General features: G+C 30.9%; 1 protein-coding gene across 1 annotated transcript in view; it reads left to right on the forward strand.

Moving 5' to 3' along the window:
- The window catches only part of KPNA5 (karyopherin subunit alpha 5), a 42,323-nt gene extending 24,642 nt beyond the window's left edge, over positions 1 to 17,681 (forward strand). Inside the window, exons 8-14 of the mRNA XM_016163637.2 lie at positions 486 to 585; positions 3,979 to 4,142; positions 6,267 to 6,345; positions 7,301 to 7,426; positions 8,044 to 8,171; positions 10,726 to 10,904; positions 14,158 to 17,681. Of these exons, the coding sequence (XP_016019123.1) occupies positions 486 to 585; positions 3,979 to 4,142; positions 6,267 to 6,345; positions 7,301 to 7,426; positions 8,044 to 8,171; positions 10,726 to 10,904; positions 14,158 to 14,345 (964 nt within the window). The 3' untranslated portion in view covers positions 14,346 to 17,681. The remainder of the gene's footprint in view (positions 1 to 485; positions 586 to 3,978; positions 4,143 to 6,266; positions 6,346 to 7,300; positions 7,427 to 8,043; positions 8,172 to 10,725; positions 10,905 to 14,157) is intronic.
- The last annotated feature ends 1,673 nt before the right edge of the window (positions 17,682 to 19,354 follow it).

Raw genomic sequence — 19,354 nt, forward strand, 5'->3', positions numbered from 1 at the left:
ATTAAGTTATTATTTTTTAAACCTAGGTTCTCTATACTTCCAGCAGCTTGGATATCAAAAATTCTAAGACAATCTGTTTAAAAAAAAAAATGGCTTCTTAATAACTGATCTTCATTCTATTTGACCCTATAGTCCTTGCTTCTCAAATTTGTATAATGTATTATTTTCATTTTTTAAGAAAGTAATCGAATACTGTTTTTAAAGTATATAGAGATAAGTCAATTTCCCATGACACCATGTATTTTGAATGTTTATCTCTTATAAAAATCCACTCAGATCATAGATTCAAATTTTTAATAATAGAGCTGTACTGAATTTTTTTTTTCTGGAAACATAATGAATTTAAAAAATTCCCTTTTCCTATTTTGCCAGGTCATTTTGAATGCCTTATAAAATGTACTGAGAATGTGTATGTTACGATAGAAAATTGCTAAAGAGGAAAAATGAAAGTAAAGTGACAATTCCTTTTTTCTTTTTCTTGGCAGGTTATTAACAAATTCAAACAGACTTACAACAACCAGAAATGCTGTATGGGCCCTCTCAAATTTATGTAGAGGCAAAAACCCTCCTCCAAATTTTAGTAAGGTACGGTTAAAATACACAAATTTAGGAATCTTTTTATATAAACTTTTAAGTCTCCTTGTAATAGATTTTTAGAGATTGAAAGGGCTTTATTCTTATTTTAGTAATTATTTTCCTTATTGACTAGATTATTTATATATATAAAAACCAAGAGATATACAGTGCAAAGGAAAAGAAAGTTTTTCTTTCTACCCTTACTTCACCCCATGATTGCCTATCTTCAGAGGTAACCACTGTCACTAAGTGTTTACGTATCTTAGAGTTGACTTTAGTAATCCTCTAGTCTGGTTGTCATCATTTAAAGGAAATTGAAGCCCCCAAAAGATAAAGGTAATTCCTCCAGGTCCACTGTTGGTCAACTAGTCAAGAGTGGCTTGTGCTTTCCCATTATATTTTTTATCTGCTCGCATATCTTTTTCCCCAGCTACTAACATTTTGCTGCTAAAAGAATAGATTTATAAATTTCAGTCTAGTTTTATTGTCTTACTAGTCATGTGTTATTAGAAAAATAGAATGTGGGTAAATTTGGGGGATACCATTCTACTTTTGAATTTAGTGTCTATGTGAATTAAAGGTGAGCAATGACTACAGTATTTGCATTTTGACATCTCTTCGTTCTAATTATATTACCTGGGTTTTAGCATTTCTTTAACCATAAGCAGTAAAGATTTAAAAATTTTATAATAAACACTTTACAAGAATAACTTGTTAAAAAAACTTATATGATAATACCTTTGAAATTTATGTAGTATGTTTTTCCTGAAGAATTTGCTTTTTGAAAGATATTGAAATTTATAAAATTTATAATCTGTAAAACCAGTAATCCAAACCATATTTTTCTAAGCTTCTTTTTTTAAAGTTATTACCTTTATGAAATATCTCATGGAACATTAGGAACTTTGAGAGAGGTACATGGATCATGAGAAGTCATGTGGTTATCTCAACGTGAGGTTGATTCACATTTCTGGTATTGGTTAATAGACGTTATTTAACAACTTGCAAAAAGTTATTAATTAGGGACTGTTTATTTTCTCTTCTGTCCTGCTACCTCTGTTTCCTCCTTCTTCTTCATCACCTCTCAGCTAATGACCTTGCTTCCTACTTCAATGAGAAAATGGAAGCATTCAGAAGAGATTTTCCAGAGATTACCATCACCACACTGGGCATTCTGTCATTACTTGTACCTACCTATTATACTTTCCTGTGATCATTGGTTATTGGTTCCATGTTCCTTTATAAAATTAATTCATCTGCTTCTATGCTACCTAGCCTTCCATCTTTCCTATTCAGGGTTATTTGTCCAGCAATTCTCTTTTCTCTCTTCAACATTAGCAATTATTTTTCTTCCTTCCACATCATTGTCATTACTATAAAAATATGCTATTATTTCTTCCATGTTAAATCTTTTCTTTGTCCCTGGAATCTCCTGTCATTTTCCTTGTTAACTCTCACCCCATATTTTTGTTCTATTTTACAGAAAAATTTCTCATTCATCTATTCTTGTATTTTCTACTTTCTCTCCTTGCTTTTTTTCTTGAATTTACTCCAATCAGGGATTTGCCTTAGTCACTGTACTGAAACTGTTTTCATTAAGGGCATAAATGTCTCTCACTGTGAAATCCAAGGGTCCAAGGGTCAATGTTTAAAATTCATCTTACATGACTTGCTAAATACCATGGTTATTTATCAGTGTTCATGGTATCTGATCTGTTTCCTGCATATGGTACAATTGTTCACTTCCTCCTCCTATATATAATATTTTAAACTTGATTTTTAAGCTACCACACTCTCTTGGTTTTCCTTCTACCTCAATGATTGCTTCTTCTCAGTTTCATTTATTAGTTCTTCCTCTTTTACTTCCTTAAATCGAGGGCACAAAGTATATTATTTTGGCTTTTTCTTGTCTTTATCTCCGCTCACTTTTTCACTGATTTTATCCATTCTGTAACTTTAAATATCCACATGCCAGCAACTTCCAGATTTCAATGTTTGACTCAAATATTCGTCTGAACTCCAAACTCTGCATCTTTATTTGAATATCTAAGAGACATCTCAAACTCATCATATCTAAATATAACTCCATTTCTTTACCCGCTAAGCCTGCTCTGCCAACAATCTTTCCTGCATTACTCAGACAGAAAACTTTAATATTTTTTGCCCCCCCCCTTTTTTTAATCTTACACTCTACATCTCCATCAGAAAATTCTGTTGGCTCTACTTCTAAAATATATTTAGGTAGTGGTCCATCTGGACAAATTGAGGATCAAAATGAATAAAGGAAGGAAACATTATTAACACATCATATCAAAAAAAAAACTATTTTGTCTATCCCAATACTAAAATTAAAATGGAAAAAGAAAAGCCTTTTTTTTTTTTTTTTTAATATAGAATGCCTACTAATAGAAGGGCTATTAGAAAAGACAATCACCATAGTAATAACTCATTCAGGTACACATCATCAGTGAGTTCTAAAACATTTAGGTAAAAGATTGTTGGGGAGCAGAATGTTCACATGATTGGAAAGTATTGCCCTACAGAATATTATTAATTACAAAGCGGGTAGGAGGGAGTTATATTTACTGTTGAGAATTCCAGGGGACACCAACCACCTTAACCAAATGATTAAACTTAGCATTACTAATAAAGGGAAATTGGGGTTTAGAGATGTTATGTTATTTGGCCATGGTCACACAGTTGGTGAGTAGTGTTTGAATAGAAGTCTGTTTGATTTGAGAGGATGGATCATAGAATTTATCTATTCAGCCTCCCCTTGTCACATATTCTGAAACTGAGGCTCAGGGAGGTAAAGTGACTTGCTCATCTCACAATTGATTAGTCGTAGTTGTAGTATTAATGCTAGAGGGATTAAAATCTCTTTTGTCATGGGTGTTTTTTAATTGACGATTTAGGGTTTCAATACATTAAGGAGAACAGTTTATAAATGACTTCCATTAAAAAATTTCAGATTTATTTTTGCATATTTTATACCTTTGTTCTTCAAATGATTATTAGATTTACTTTCGATAATGTATATAAAATAAGTAAAGTGAGGTTAAGTTGCATCATATTCCATGATCATTCTATTAAACACTTAACAGAAACATTTTTATTTCTCTCAGTTTTGATATGTCTTTTTTTGGGTGTGTGTATGATGTAAATATAGGGGATCACAAATACGTGTTTTATTTTTAAAAACTATAAATTACCACATATTTTATGTAAAATTAATAGGAGTCACAATCAGTGTCATGTTTATATTGGTTATAATTTTAAATGGAATGTTTATCTGGTATTTTTATAGCATTAAATTTTGATTTTAAAATAGGTTTCTATATTTTTCTCAAGGAACTTGGTTTTAAATAGAGAAAAAAATTAAATATTGGCTTTTTCTTTCAGGTTTCACCTTGCTTAAATGTCCTGTCACGATTGTTGTTTAGCAGTGACCCAGATGTATTAGCAGATGTGTGCTGGGCCCTTTCTTATCTCTCCGATGGACCCAATGATAAAATTCAAGCAGTCATTGATTCTGGAGTCTGTCGAAGATTGGTGGAACTTTTGATGTAACTATAATTTATGATTAGTAATTGTATGATTGTGTATTAAGTTTGGCAATTAAGTTAGAATAATAGCCTTGTAAACACATCAAGAGTCACTATCTGTGGGAAGAATTGAAAAGCTACCAACCCCACTTTGCAGAATAGCTGTATGGAAAGCCTATTATCTGACAGAGTGTTCTGTAAGATATTTTTACAAAGTACAGAACATAGTTCCTGCTCTCACAGAACCAATAATGTAATTGTTCATTACAGTAATTGTGTAAAAGTTCACATAATGAAAATTATTTTGAATTTCACTTGTCTTAAAGATAATATGTTTCTCTGTGCTAAACTATTATGCTACCTTCTTTATAAAGAACAGATTTTCTATACAAAACAGTTAAAAACTTGTAAGAAAACTTATTTTAAAAAGGAATTCTAATTTCTTCATCCTTTTCTTTTAAAAAACTTATTATCTTCCTTCCTTTCTTATTTTGTCAAAAAACAAAAACAAAAACAAAAAAAAATTAAGTAGACCCAAACAAGGTAGATAGCAGCACAAAGAAGAGAGAGAGGTCTGATAAGGGGTTGTGGCCCAAACATGAAGACAGCATCTGATGAGGGTGGGCAAGCAAGTCCAATGGGTGGGGAGATCAGGGCCCAAATTTGGGGATGTTGTCCACTGGAGCAGAGCAGACAAATAGGCTGGAGCAGGAGTTGGAGCCAGCATACTGTGGCAGAGCAGCCTAGCTGGATCAGAAGGTTGGTAATATATGGGGAAATTCTGAAAATAGAAGCCAGTTTCTTATTCTATGGGAATGGAGTTATACATATGAAAAGAAGGAAAGCCAGAATAAACTTGTGGTATTAGACTGAGGTTGGAAGTATCAATGCAAACTCACTGGTTTCAACATTAAAGATGTAGATGTAGGAATAAGTATGTATGTAAATGTATGTTTATGTCCTCGCAAAGGGCCTGGGAGTAGTGACACATTTATACTAAAAAGCTGAGCACACCAAATGCCCAGGTCTTGTTTTTTAAAGACTACTCTTTATTAACAGGAATGGGGATTCTTAGAGAAATGGCTAATTCCAGGGCTGAGACTGAGAAAAAAATAAGATGAACCTAGAAAATAAAGAGTGGTCAAAGAATGGAGAAATGTTAAAAGGACACAAAAGTCCACTTGAAGGGACTCCTACTGTTCAAACCCGGGATGATTTGAGCATTGAAATAAATTATAGCAATATAACTTATTGAATAAAATAGGAATCCATGAGTTCACACTAAAATAAGTAGATCAATAGATATATAGGAAAGGCACGTAGTTAGAATGATAGTATTAGAAAATTATCCTTTACAACAATACTTATTATTAATAATTCAGACAATAAACATGAAGAGATGCTAAAACTAGTGGTGAAAGTAGGTTAAGGCAGAGGTCCCCAATCCCCTGGCCACTGACCAGTACCTATCCATGGCCTGTTAGGAACCAGACATCACAGCAGGAGGTGAGCGGTGGGCAAATGAGCAAAGGTTCATCTGTATTTGCAGCCATTCCCCAGAGATAGCATCACCCACCGCCTCAGCTCCACCTCGGATATTCAGGCATTAAATTCTCATGAGAGCACCAGTCCCTGGTGCCAAAAAGATTGGGGGCCACTACACTGTTAAGGGATGGGGTGTTACATAATCTAAAAGCATTTCCTTACAAAGTATTAATAACAAAGGGAAAAACAGTAATATCAAAATAGAGAAACAGCAGGCATCATCTTAATTAAGTAACCAGACAAAATAGATAACATATGCTATCCAATACTATGTAATGAAAATACTATAGCATTTGTGTTATCCTAGCCAAAAGTGTGTGACTTGGGTCTTAACCACGAGGAAACACTATAAAAAATGTCAAGATCATGAAAATCAAGGAAATACTAAGTAACTGTTTCGAATTGAGAGTCTGGAGAGACATGACAACTGGGTGCAGCACATATTACTGTAATTATAGAGATACTACTGTGATGATTAGTGAAACTTGAATCGGCTCTCTGGGTAAAAAGTATAGGAGAATTTTTTGTACTATTTTTGTAAATTTTCTGAAAATTTTAAATTCTTATATAGTGTGTAAGTTCTTATTTTTATTATTTTAGGCACAATGATTATAAAGTTGTATCACCTGCATTAAGAGCAGTTGGTAATATTGTGACTGGTGATGATATTCAAACACAGGTGAGTTCTGACCATAAGTACAGAGGCAGACAGATGTGTGGTATGTTTAAGAGGCATTAAACTTGACTGGAATAGAAACAGTGAAACAGAGAAAATGATGGATTATAAATAGAAATGCGGTGGGAAATGGAAAGGGCCTTTTGTAGTAGATTGAAGGCCTAGACTATGAGAATGGAAAGAAAGATAGTAAGGAAACACTTCCCTGATTAGCAAGTAACTCCATTTGCGAAATAAAAAAAAAAGTGTGATATCAAGATTATCTTCAGATTTGCGATAGTCTTTTTTGAAGATAGCTACCTCAACTCTGTAACACGTTAGATTCCCCTTTTCTTGCCACCATATTTTCTTCATTTTTAATCTTTAAAAGATTAAACTGCCTTAGTTATTAAACATTTGATCCTTAGTGATTGAGTTATTAATTTAAAATAGCACTTTAAATGAAAATACTCTTCTAAACATACACTGTTTTTAGCAGAATTTTGGTCTACTGCTTCATACATTCTTCACCAAGTAAATTTAATGTAAATCATTATGGATATTTTGAAAATAGGAACATAATCTTGCCATAGAATAAAGAATGTAAAGGAACAAAGTATAATAATTCTTTACACAAGAAAAGTGGAATAGTAAAAATTTTAATGAAACAAATAAACTTACTCTACACATTATTTCCTTTCATCAGTTTACTTGGCAAAACTAGAGATTGGATCCTGACCAGTCACCAAATCTCTCTTCAAATAGTTAAATCGGCTGCCAACTTTTGTCAGTGGGAGAGTGGAAGACAGCAAGTGCCTGAGTTTTACTTTGAGAGAAATTTCTTTTTTCTTAACTTAGTTTTTCCAGAATGGTTTTGTATTTCTAAATAACTCATTAGTTATATTTTGTGTAGTTGGATTTTTGTTTGTTTGTTTGTTTTGCTGTAAAACTCAGTTTCCATTTCTAACTTTTGTTTTAGGTAATTTTGAATTGCTCTGCATTACCCTGTCTCTTACACTTATTGAGTAGCCCAAAGGAGTCAATCAGAAAAGAAGCCTGCTGGACTGTTTCCAACATTACTGCTGGAAATAGAGCTCAGATTCAGGTAAATAACTTTTCAGAGAAAAGACGAAGATCTCAGAAGTTAATTTAGAAAAAAAGTCAATATTTTATCACTGCTGTTTTTTAGTGGTTTACTCAAAAAGATTCTTAAAGATTCTTGAAAAGTATTTTTAAAGAACATAGCCTTTCCCTTTCTAAAATAATAACATTTACTTAAAGTATTCAAATGAGGAATAGCAATTGTGTGTGTATGTGTCTATAATTGTCAGCACAGTGCCTAACAAATAAGGGTTAGTCTTTAAAAAGGGATTGATTTTCATTAGTTTTAGAAAAGTTAGGCAATGATCTTCCTCTTTAAATTTTTGAATAATGATTTATTAGGGCCCTGTCAAGCTCCTTGAGTCAGTAATTACTTATCCACTTGATTAGTCATCTGCCTTGTGCTTTATCACACTTAAAATTTAATTTCTGCTAATGTATTCTCCAGCCTTAAAAGGAAGGTATATGAAAGTTTATTAAAAGATTAGAAATAAAATATTTCCAAAGGTATTTCCAAAAAGCCTGACATTTTAAAGCCAATGAATTTCAAGATCCTCTACTTAATTAATATTTTTAAAACTGTATTTGCATTGATTATGCTCTATCATTTTTCCTCTTTAGTCTGTTATAGATGCAAATATTTTTCCTGTTTTGATTGAGATTCTTCAGAAAGCAGAGTTTCGCACCAGAAAAGAAGCAGCTTGGGCTATAACTAATGCAACATCAGGAGGCACTCCAGAACAAATAAGGTGTGATGCAGATTTTTTAAAATTGTTTTTAAATGTAAAAAAAATCAATGTAAATGAGACAAAATTTGAAATAATATATACTTTTTGTTTTTTGATGAAACGAAAACATTTTGTCAGTTTAACAAGCATTTTTAATGTGAAATGACAGTGTTATATCAGTTATATTATTCATTTACAGTGGCTAATTTTTTTCATTTAAAGTATAATTGACATCATTCTCTGATGAAAAATCAGAGATTAAAATTCTGAAAAAGAATAGTCATGGGCATTAAATACTTTTTATTAAATACTCTCATGGGCATTTTTTAGACCATTAAATTACATACATGTAACTTTATTATATAGAATGGCTAATAAAGTTAAATACCTACTTATTTAAAGTAAAATTGAAATAGACATTTGTTTATATAATAATGTCCTAATCATTATTAGACTTACTTATGGATAATATCTTACTTTTGTTTTTCTGTACTATTTTTTCTTCTTTTTTTATGATAGCTTTTTGAATTTAGGCATTTTATTATTTATTTGCTTGTTTCTTTTACTAACAACACAAATAGTAGTTACAGGATTTTCTTTCAAATCCTGCTCCTTCAGTACGACCAGTGTGACCTTGACAAAATCATGTAACCTCTCTAATCTACAATTTAATTTTTTAAAATGAATTCAATAATGGGTAGGGTAGTACCCTATAGTTATTATTTTGACACTTAAATGCATTTCATACATTTGAAGTGCTTAGTTTAGTGTGGTGGTGCCTAAACCTTAAGTTCTCTACTAAGATTAACTGTTATTATCAGTAATATTTGTAATAATTGTAATTTTTATCAGTATTGATTTTAAAGTCACTTTTCATCTTGTACTTTTACTCTTTTTTGCACCTCATAGCAAAGTTCTAATTTGCACTTATATAAAAGCCTGACATCCTACAGAATCTTCTTATTCTGAGTATCCCTCCGTGAAACTCAGGATTTTTTTTGGGTTTCTTGAAATGACCATTTAGGAGCTGTTTTCTAATGAGTATTTTATTTGTTTCTTAATTTATAACACAAGAAGTCAGGCTACTAGGCTATTTAAAAAATTACAGGATTTTGAAATCTACCTATTGTGAGATCATTGTCTATTATTGCCTTCATTTGTACTGTGTCTTGCTCTCTCAGATTCATATCTCTCTATGTTGACATTTGTCTCTGCTTTATATTTCCATTCTACCTCTTTGCTTTAATTAATATTTCCATTTCATTTATGCCATGAATACAAGCAATAATAAAACAAGATTTTTCCTTTGTTCTAGCTTGTATTTTTTTTTTAATGTTAACATTATTTTTATGTTTTGGGTCCCAAAGTTTATTTGTTCACCTCCAAACAGTTTTTAGGTTTTTTTTTTTTTTTGTCATTATATCTATTCCATATATTATTCCTTAAATTTATTAGTATAAAGCAAATATTCAAATTGAGGGCATTATTTTTTTTTAACCATTTTCACCTTTTCATTAAATCTGCGTATATGGGAAGAGGCCTTGATCTCAGATGAGGTTTGGCATGCATACCACTAATATTTGTGGAGTGTCTGTCTAACACTGCCACTTGTGCTTAATCTTTTCGATCGTTGAGCACCAGTAGTGTGCTTTCACATCTTTTTCTCCTTTAACTTCATAACTCTCTGAGATTTATTCACTCAGTAAATATATTTGATGAATTATAGTATAGTATATGGCAAGCGAATGCTGTAGTGAAGGTATGTACATTGAAAAAAAAGGAGGATAGAAACTAACTTTTATTGAATGCCTGCTGTATTTTCACAGCAACCCTCTGAGTTTGGTTCTATTATTATCCCCATTTTAAGATGAGGATACTGAGGCACAGAGATGTTACTCAGTCACACAACTAATAAGGAGCAGAATTGGAATTTGAAGCCACGCAGTCTGACTTCACGCATATTTTTTTACCTTTATGCTTAATATGAACTTTTGCCAAGTGAAATAATCAGTTACCTTATTTACATTATGGAGAATGGAAAAAAGAGCTAATAAGAACTAGAAAAGAACAAAACATTATGAAAATCAGAAATTTTATGAACATAACTAAACTTATTCACAACATGGCCTGTTTTGCTCCTAGAAGCCTCCTTTGCTTCTGAAACAGCAGATGTTTCAGAACGTTAGCTATGATTATTTTTATGGGGAACTTCCCGAAGTTTGATTTGGATGTCCCTTCTCCCTCTCCATTTCTACCTTCCCCATCCTACCCCTATATGTGACCCACCTTTAAAATAGACAGAAAAACTTCTAACCCACTTAGCAATTTCCTTGCATGTATATTTTTATAATATTTGTAATACCATTTATTATTAATTGTGTTAAATTCTGAGAACAGGAGAGTAAAAAAATTTTCAGGTTCCTATGTAAATTGTTTTTAATGTTTGAGTCTATAGGAACATTTTCTTAATTGTTTAACATTTCACTGAAAAATATTTTCATGTCATTACTATAAATAACACTTAAGTCTTTTTTTAATGTTTTTCCCCTGCCTTTATTTTATTATTATTCTGAAGGTATTTGGTAGCCTTAGGCTGCATTAAACCACTTTGTGACCTGTTGACTGTTATGGACTCTAAAATAGTCCAAGTGGCTTTAAATGGACTTGAAAATATTTTACGTCTTGGAGAACAAGAATCTAAGCAGAATGGGATAGGCATTAATCCATACTGTGCTCTCATTGAAGAAGCATATGGTAAGTAGTCAATTAAAAATTTATAATTACAGTCAGCCGTTTTGTTTAATTGAGATATAATTGACATATAACATTAATGATTCAATGACATACTACTTAATGATTCAATGTTGTATATACTAAGAAATGATCACCACAATAAGTCTAGTTAACATCTGTCACCATACATAAGTACATCATTTTTTTTTCTTATGATGAGAACTTTTAAGATTTACTCTCTTAGCACTTTCAAATATACAGTATTATTAAGGATAGTCCCAATCTTGTACATTATATCCTTATGACTTATTTATTTATAACTGGAAGTGTTCGTACCTTTTGACTCCCTTCACCTATTCACCCACCCTCCACCTGCTGCTACCTCTAGTAACCACCAGTCTATTTTCTTTATCTATGAGCTCAGTTTTTATTTTAGATTCCACATAAATGAGATTACATGGTATTTGTCTTTCTTAGTCTGACTTATTTCAGTTAGCATAATAACACAGGGGCTATTCATATTGTCACAAATGACAATATTTCCTTTGTTTTTTACTTTAGGGCTCTCTTCTAGTCCATTGATTTCTTTCTATGTCACTACCATACTGTTTTAATTATTATAGTTTGAAATCAGGGAGCATGATGCTTCCAGCGTTGTTATTCTTTCCGAAGGTTGCTTTGGCCAGTTGGAGTTTTTGTGGTTCCATACAAATTTTAGGATCATCTGTTTTATTTATGTAAAAAATGCCACTGGAATTTCAATAGGGATTGCATTGAATTTGTAGATTGCTTTGAGTAGTATGGACATTATAATAATACTGATTCTTCCAATTCATGAGCACAGAATATCTTTTCATTTATTTGTGTCTTTTTTCAATTCTTTCATTATAGTTTTCAGTGTACAGGTCTTGCACTTCCTTGGTTAAATTTCTTCCTAGGTAATTTTTGGATACAATTATAAATAGGATTGTTTTCTTAATTTCTCTTCCTAATAGTTTGTTAGTATATAGAAACACAACAAATTTTTGTATATTGATTTTGTATCTGAATTAGTTAATTAGTTCTAACAGTTTTTTGGTAGAGTCTTTAGAATTTTCTACATATAATATAGTCATCTGTGAATAGTGACAGTTTTACATTTTTCTGTAGATGCCTTTACTATGTTAATAAAAGTAGTGAGAGTGAACATCCTTGACTTGTTCCTGGTTGTAGAAGAAAACCTTTCAGTTTTCCACCATTGAGTATGTTAGCCGTAGGCTTATCAAATATGGCCTTTATTATGTTGAGGTACAATCCCCCTATACCCACTATGTTGAGAGTTAGGCAGTTCTTAATTATCTTCATAGTCATTTTCCCCCTTTACTTCCATAAAGATATTTTGTGTAAAAGTAATATAATAGTTTTTAAATAATTCTTAAGTTACCCTTAATTCTACTACCATAATAATTGTTTTTCATTATTTGCCTTTATACTTTGTCTTTATGCACATTTTACATTGACATAATTTCAGTGTATAATTTTGTGTTCTACATTTTAATGTTTTGGAGAAATTTTGTATTTCTACACAGTTATAATTTTTAATAGCCAACATAATATTAAGTGAATACTGTGTTGTTTTAGCCATAGTGAATGCAGTTTTAGCCATATTCTTGTAGTTGACCATTAATTTGTTTCCATTTTGTTCACAACTTTACATATGCCAAAATAAGCATCTTTCTGAATATAATTTTTTTCTACTGAAATATTTTGGGGTAAATTTTCAGTAATGCTATTGCTGAGTTTTAGGCACAGACTTATTTTTAAGCTTTTGGAATATTTTCTCATTTTTTTTTTCAAGGGCATGTGACTTAACTGTCTCACTAGCACTGTATGAATCTATAACCTTTTGTTGACTTTGCTGACTTAGCAGATATAAAATCATATCACCAACTTTTATGTATTTTCTGTTTTAGCTTATGTAGAAGGTAGTATGTATTTTCCATGTGTTAATGTATTTTCTCATCTGAATTACATGCTTATTATACTTTTTCCATTTACTTATTTGTGTTTTTTAGTAAAAACACAAATTAATTTCATTTTAGTTGTTTAATATGGCTTTTCTCCCATTTTCTGACTTTTTTATTTTAATAAGACAAACCACATTAATTTATATTTAATAAATAACTCAATCTAATATTCTATTTCTTCAAAGTTTACAAAGTTGCCCCTACAAAGATTTGATGATTTTTTTTTTTCTTTTATTTTTTTGGTTGGATTCTTAAACATTTAACTTAACTCAGGTGGAATTTATTTTAGGATAAGGCATGAATATAAGTTGATGGTTTTCCTTTTAATGTATTTCTATTAAATACTCATTTTCTGCCATAAGTCCCATTATATTATAAGGTCGATTCAAGCTTTTATAATGATTCTTACACTATGCCTAGGATATTTAAAATTTTAAACTGTGCCTTTATTTTAAATTACATAATGTCACTGATTAAGATATTATGTAAATACAAGATATTAATCACTGATTTTAAGAATATTACCTTACCGTAGTCATTATTTTGATCCCCAGTAATACTAGAGTTAGAGATAGTCTATGATTGTGTGTAGATGTGACTACTTTGTTTATTCTTTGTATCCTGCAATAATGTATTTCAAGGTTTATCTATAATTAAATGAGAAATAATTTCAGCATCACTCAGACTTATGTGGAAATTTTTTTTCTTGCAAGTAATAAAATAGAGTGCTGTGGATTCTCCTTATCCTATCAAAATGGGCTTTTTCAGTTTTATTTATACATTGTACTTTTTGTAAATTATACAGTAGCTATATTAGATTTGCAAATAGTACTCATTTTGTTCATATTGGTAGTTTAGTTGCTAATGTTTTACTTTTTTTTTGTTTTGTTGTTTTCCCATTTTATACTTTTTATTTAGCACAATTACTCTGGAAAGACCTGGGAAGTTACATAATAGTGTAATTTTAAAATTGAGAAACTAAAGTACTGAGGAACCAAATTTATTTGGGCAAAATCACATAGCTTGCATGGTGGAATCTGTGAACTTCTTATTCATAGGCCTGTGCTACTTCCTCATACTGCACTGCTCATATTCTCATTCTTAAAGAATAAGGCATAAGTGTTGGTTATCAGTATGTGCAAAAATTAGATTAAAATAGCAGTCCCATTGTCAGTAGACTGATAGATGCTATCGATTTATTATTTTGTTACAAACATAAGTTGAAACTTGAGTAACAATTTTGTTTCTATATATGCTTTGTATATCAGGTCTGGATAAAATTGAATTTCTGCAAAGCCATGAAAATCAAGAAATTTACCAAAAGGCTTTTGATCTGATTGAACATTACTTTGGTGTAGAAGACGATGACCCCAGCATTGTGCCTCAAGTGGATGAAAACCAACAACAATTTGTATTTCAGCAGCAGGAAGCACCAATGGAAGGGTTTCAACTTTAACTTGATGGGGGGGAAATTAATGGCTAAAAAGGGTAATTTCAGATATCTTCTCTTTGTTACAATGGTATTAGGAACATTTGATGTGTTTTTGTGTAGAACAGAAAAAGAATTTGATGCACTTTTAAAAGGCAAAACAAAACAAAGGTTTCCATTCAGATACAATCTTTTGGTATAGTTTTGTTTTCACTTTGGTGTGCCCGTGTTTGTCTTATTGTTTTACCTATTTTCATCTATTTGTGAACCTTATGAAATTGTTTAATAACAAGGAAAAGGAAAACTTTAATGAAAAGGAAAACTTTGGTAAGGTATTACATATGGTTCTGAATTTTTTTCTAGCATTCTTGAAAACTGCATATCAGCAGTAAAGATATTTATAATTGCATTTTGGCAGTAAGTCTGACAGGCCCAGTCTCTACTAAATCTACCTCTATTTTGAAGCAAAAACAAAACAAAAAAACTTAAGAAGCATGAAATAGTGTATAAGCTAAATTTGAATGTGAAAATATCTAGTACCTTAAATTATAGATCACTGTGTTGTAGGTTATACTTTGCAAAAAAAAAAAAAAATACAACAGAAAACCTGTAAAATTTATTTATAAAACACAGAAGAAATATTGTACTGATAATCAATTAAAATGTGGCAATCGTGAAGAGAGAAGATGTTCTTCATGTTGAACACATTAAAATGATTATGTGACATTTACAATTTGTGTTTTTAACATATAAATGCTATTAGTATATTTTGTATTTTGACCAAATGTGCTACTACCATTTTTGAAAGTGTTTTATTATTTTTTCACTCTTCATTTAAAAAGCATCATGATAGAGAAGCCATCATGAATCTAAAGTAGTGCTGCATAGCAAAAATAATACTGTAATTCTTTCTCTGATTTTTCAGAGCAGTGATTGAAAAGTTTCATTTTCTGTTTAATAATGAAGTTAGGTACTTAAATGGCAAAATTATCCTGAAAAAATCACCTTTTTATGTGCTAAAGTTTATTCAATACCCTAAATGTTTGGATGCTAAAAGATGGTATTAATGAAAATTGCTAAGGATTCTTTAATATAGTTGAAATCTATGTTAGGAACTTTTTTTGGTAATAGAGGGTCATACTGTTCCTTGTCATGAATTGGTGTATTAAATTACATTTGTATCAGATTGGTCAATAGAATGTATGTGTTTTATGTATTAAAAGCGAAACCTTTTCAAACTGAAACTTTAAAAGAAAAAGTTTCAATAGAAGAATTACATATATATTTATTGATAGATACATATATGTGTGTGTATCTGTGTGTTATTTTCACAGTACTATACTTGGTAGAGTTTTCTGAGCAGATATGGTACTGTTGAACTCGGTTTTTTCATTTGTAGTTATATGCAGGCTATTTACATTTCTAATTATATAACTAAAATATTTAAAAATTAGTTTACAACTGTTTTAAGATGGGAACTAAAGCATTTTTGATATGATTCATAGTCTATTCTGTAAAGAAAGATTTCACTTATGATAGCATTTATAATGTTTCTGCTGGAAATCAGAGGCATGTTACAAGAATAAAATGTATAAATAAGTAGTTTTAAATAGTATGACACTTTGTAAATTATATCATGAAACTAAACTTTTGACAAGACACTTAAAATCTACAGCTATAACATACAGGTTTAAATGGTGTCCATAGTGCTGACTGTATCTGCCAAACCCCTTTTCTATTAAGTAGAGGATTGTATCTGTGCCCTTTTTATTGTAGTGGAAGTTATAAAGTTTAGCATAAAAAGTTTTCTTTTGCATTATGTATGTTCAGAAGAACAGGGTATTTATATTAAAGGTTACCAAATTGAAGGTGAATTTATGAGTAAACACATTTTTGTGGTACAGATAACCGATTCTATAAGGTGACAGGGTAATTCCACTCTTTCTAATCAGTCGAACTTAATAATGCAGCATAATTCATAAACTAACCAACTGTGCCTGCTTTTATTTTGAGGACCCTGTAGTCACATTATCAAATCTCTAAGCCAAGTCTTTCAAACAAAATAATTCTTATAGAAGGTAAAATAATATATATGTTTGTGCGTGCACACACACACACACACGCACACACACACACACACACATACACATACACACACATATAGAATGACCTTTAAGGGGAGAATTTTTAAATTTTCACCAGTAAAACAAACATATCTCTAAGTACACATATGACCATATTTTAAACATTCAAATATAAAATTATGTTTAATTTCATGGATCTGTTATGTGAATAATTAATTTGATTAGATCTGAGTACAAGGGACAAAATCTAATATTTGGGACCAGCTATTGTTGTGGTGATGACTTTATTGAACCAAGACGAGCAAATACTTTGTTCTTAAACTTTTTTTCCAATGACTACTTCTTTCAGATATACTTAAATGCTCCAAAAATATTTTTTCATTAATCTTCACTGACTCTTGTGGGGGAAGAAGTTTTTAATTTTCTTTCCTAAGAGCTATTATATTTAAATCCGAGAGAAGCTGTGCCAAAAGAAAAAATTAAAACATGTTGTAAAGGGGAACACATGCAACATTAATGCAAAAATCAAGAAAATACTTGAAGGAGTCTTTTACATTTATTTAATTAAATTCAGTGTTTTACTTAACCTGACTTTGAATTTTTCTAGTTAAACTATGCAATTGTGCTTACTTGTTTTATATTTGTAAGTGCTTTACTCACTGGTCTGTTTTTGTTTTTGTTTTTGTTTTTTTACTTTTTGAAAGAGGTCCTAGGACTTAATTTTTAGCGGTATTATGTTCACTTACTGGTAGCACCAGAATAAGAGAGCAAAAAACAAGTAAAAAAAAAAACCCAAAAAAGTAATAAAATCTGCTGGCACAGAAATAACATATCATTTGGTAACTGTAAAGCCTCTTTGCAGTTAAAACTTGATTTGTTGGATAAAGGACTAAAAGAAGCATTACCTTTGCCTTCGTATTTTTTCTTAAGAAGGAGCATTATGGAAAAAGTAACTATAATACAAAGTCTTTATAGAGTTTTGTTGCTGTTCTAAATTCAGCAATCTTCTGGCTGCTTTGTGAAACTGTGAAATCAAAGTAATCATTGTTAACCTTTACTCATTTTAGTTCATAGTATTACTGTTTTATGAAATGTGACATATTACGAGCCAATATGATAGGGCTCTAAAAGGATAATGTATCTTTAAATTCTGGTTGGGGACTAGGATGTGGGGAGGATATTGTTGCCTAACTAAATAAACCAACGTTTGAGCAGTATGCAATATTATGAAATGTTACAGCAGTATATTAAAATAATAAAATACTATTTTACAATTGCATTTATAATTGTGTCTATTTCATTTGTTCTCAGTTATTACTGTGTATTCCTAGTGGAGCAAAAACATATCCCTCATTGATTAAAATTCCATCCTCTTTCTAAACCAGTAAGATTTTTGTTTGTAGCATATCTGATTGAAGGAGTATGGTGCTTGTATTTTAGAATCTATATGTTCTGCTATAATAGAGAACATGTCTAATTTATCTGTATCTCGAGCCTTGGCAATTAATGCAAATTTACATATATAATTGAGATTATTTTTTCCTTTTTTGTTATTTTAATCCAATACAATGCATTTATTTAAGAAGTAGAGTTTTAAACCTAATAAACAGAAATAAGAGGGAACGTCTGATTTAACTTTCTTAATGTCTCTTGAACATAAGGTCACATAGTAGCCAAGCCTAGGTCTCCCTAGCCTAACGTTTTTGTTTTCTTTCGCTACCATGGTTTTTGTTGGGCTGCCTTCATTCCTTCAGAGTGCTAATCAAAGAGTAGTGAAAGTAACTGGATCAGTTATTTTTAGGTACTTGTTCCCCGTAAGGCATTCAGCAATTTTAGTGGCAAATGAATTATTGAAAACATGAAAATACAACGTATAGGTCAAACAGTAGACTTTAATGTGCAGTGGAGTTCAACTTCTCAGAAATCCCCAAGTACACCCTTAATGTTCCTTCCGTTTGCTTAATTTTATATGTTCTTTAATTTTCTTTCATATTTGAACAGTCGACTAGTTAAATTCAATGAGCACATGAATCCCCCCTCTTAGCACATCTAATGATTTTTATGTTAGTTTCAATAGTTCACATTTTAGGATATGTATATATTGTATCATTACTAATATCACTTTAACATTTCAATTTTTGTTATGAAATAAAAATTTCAAATAATTTCACTGGCTAACAATACTGTATAGTAGTACCAGAACTAAAATGTGGATTGGGGGCAACCCCACCAAGTAAAGAACTTGTTCTCAGTAGTTAATGTACAAACATTTTAATTTGGAAACAGTAGAAAGTTTAGGAAATTTAATATGTAATACCCAAGAATGCCTGTTATTCAAAAATCGAATGTTTTAAACTTGTGAACTTTACTTTTGAGAGATCCCTCCTGTTGCTTTTCAGTTTAGTTAACATGTTTTTAAAAACCTTTATCTAAAATAGCATGACAATATTTAATATACTTCAGGGCTTTGACGTGACTATTTTTTGAGCTTTCCATTCTTTTAAATTGTTTTATTATAAATTATACACAAAGAGAATAGTGTGTAAGAAGACAGATTGAATAGTAAAATGAACACCTATTTATTCACCACTCAGCTTAATACATTATCATCAGACCCTTGTAACCATTACTCTGGATTTTATTATTAATTCTTGTGCTTTTCCTCACTGCTCCATCTCACCTGTAAGTATTCCTAAAATACATAGCTTCATTTGCCTGTTTTTGAAGGGTGATTTTTTTTTTTAGTTCGATGTTAACATTTTTTTGAGATACATTCATGTTGATGAATATATTTGTGGTTCATTCATTTTCTTTGCTGTATGTTATTCCATTTTATTGTTACATCATAATATCTCCCGTAGAGCAAGTTTGTCTTTTTCTTCAGGAATATCTTAGCCCTTTGCATTTCCAAGTAAATGTAGAACTCACTTGTTAAACTCCATAAAAAGCCCC

This window comes from Rousettus aegyptiacus, unplaced genomic scaffold, assembly GCF_014176215.1.
Source record: "Rousettus aegyptiacus isolate mRouAeg1 unplaced genomic scaffold, mRouAeg1.p scaffold_m13_p_1, whole genome shotgun sequence".
Classification (NCBI taxonomy): domain Eukaryota; kingdom Metazoa; phylum Chordata; class Mammalia; order Chiroptera; family Pteropodidae; genus Rousettus; species Rousettus aegyptiacus.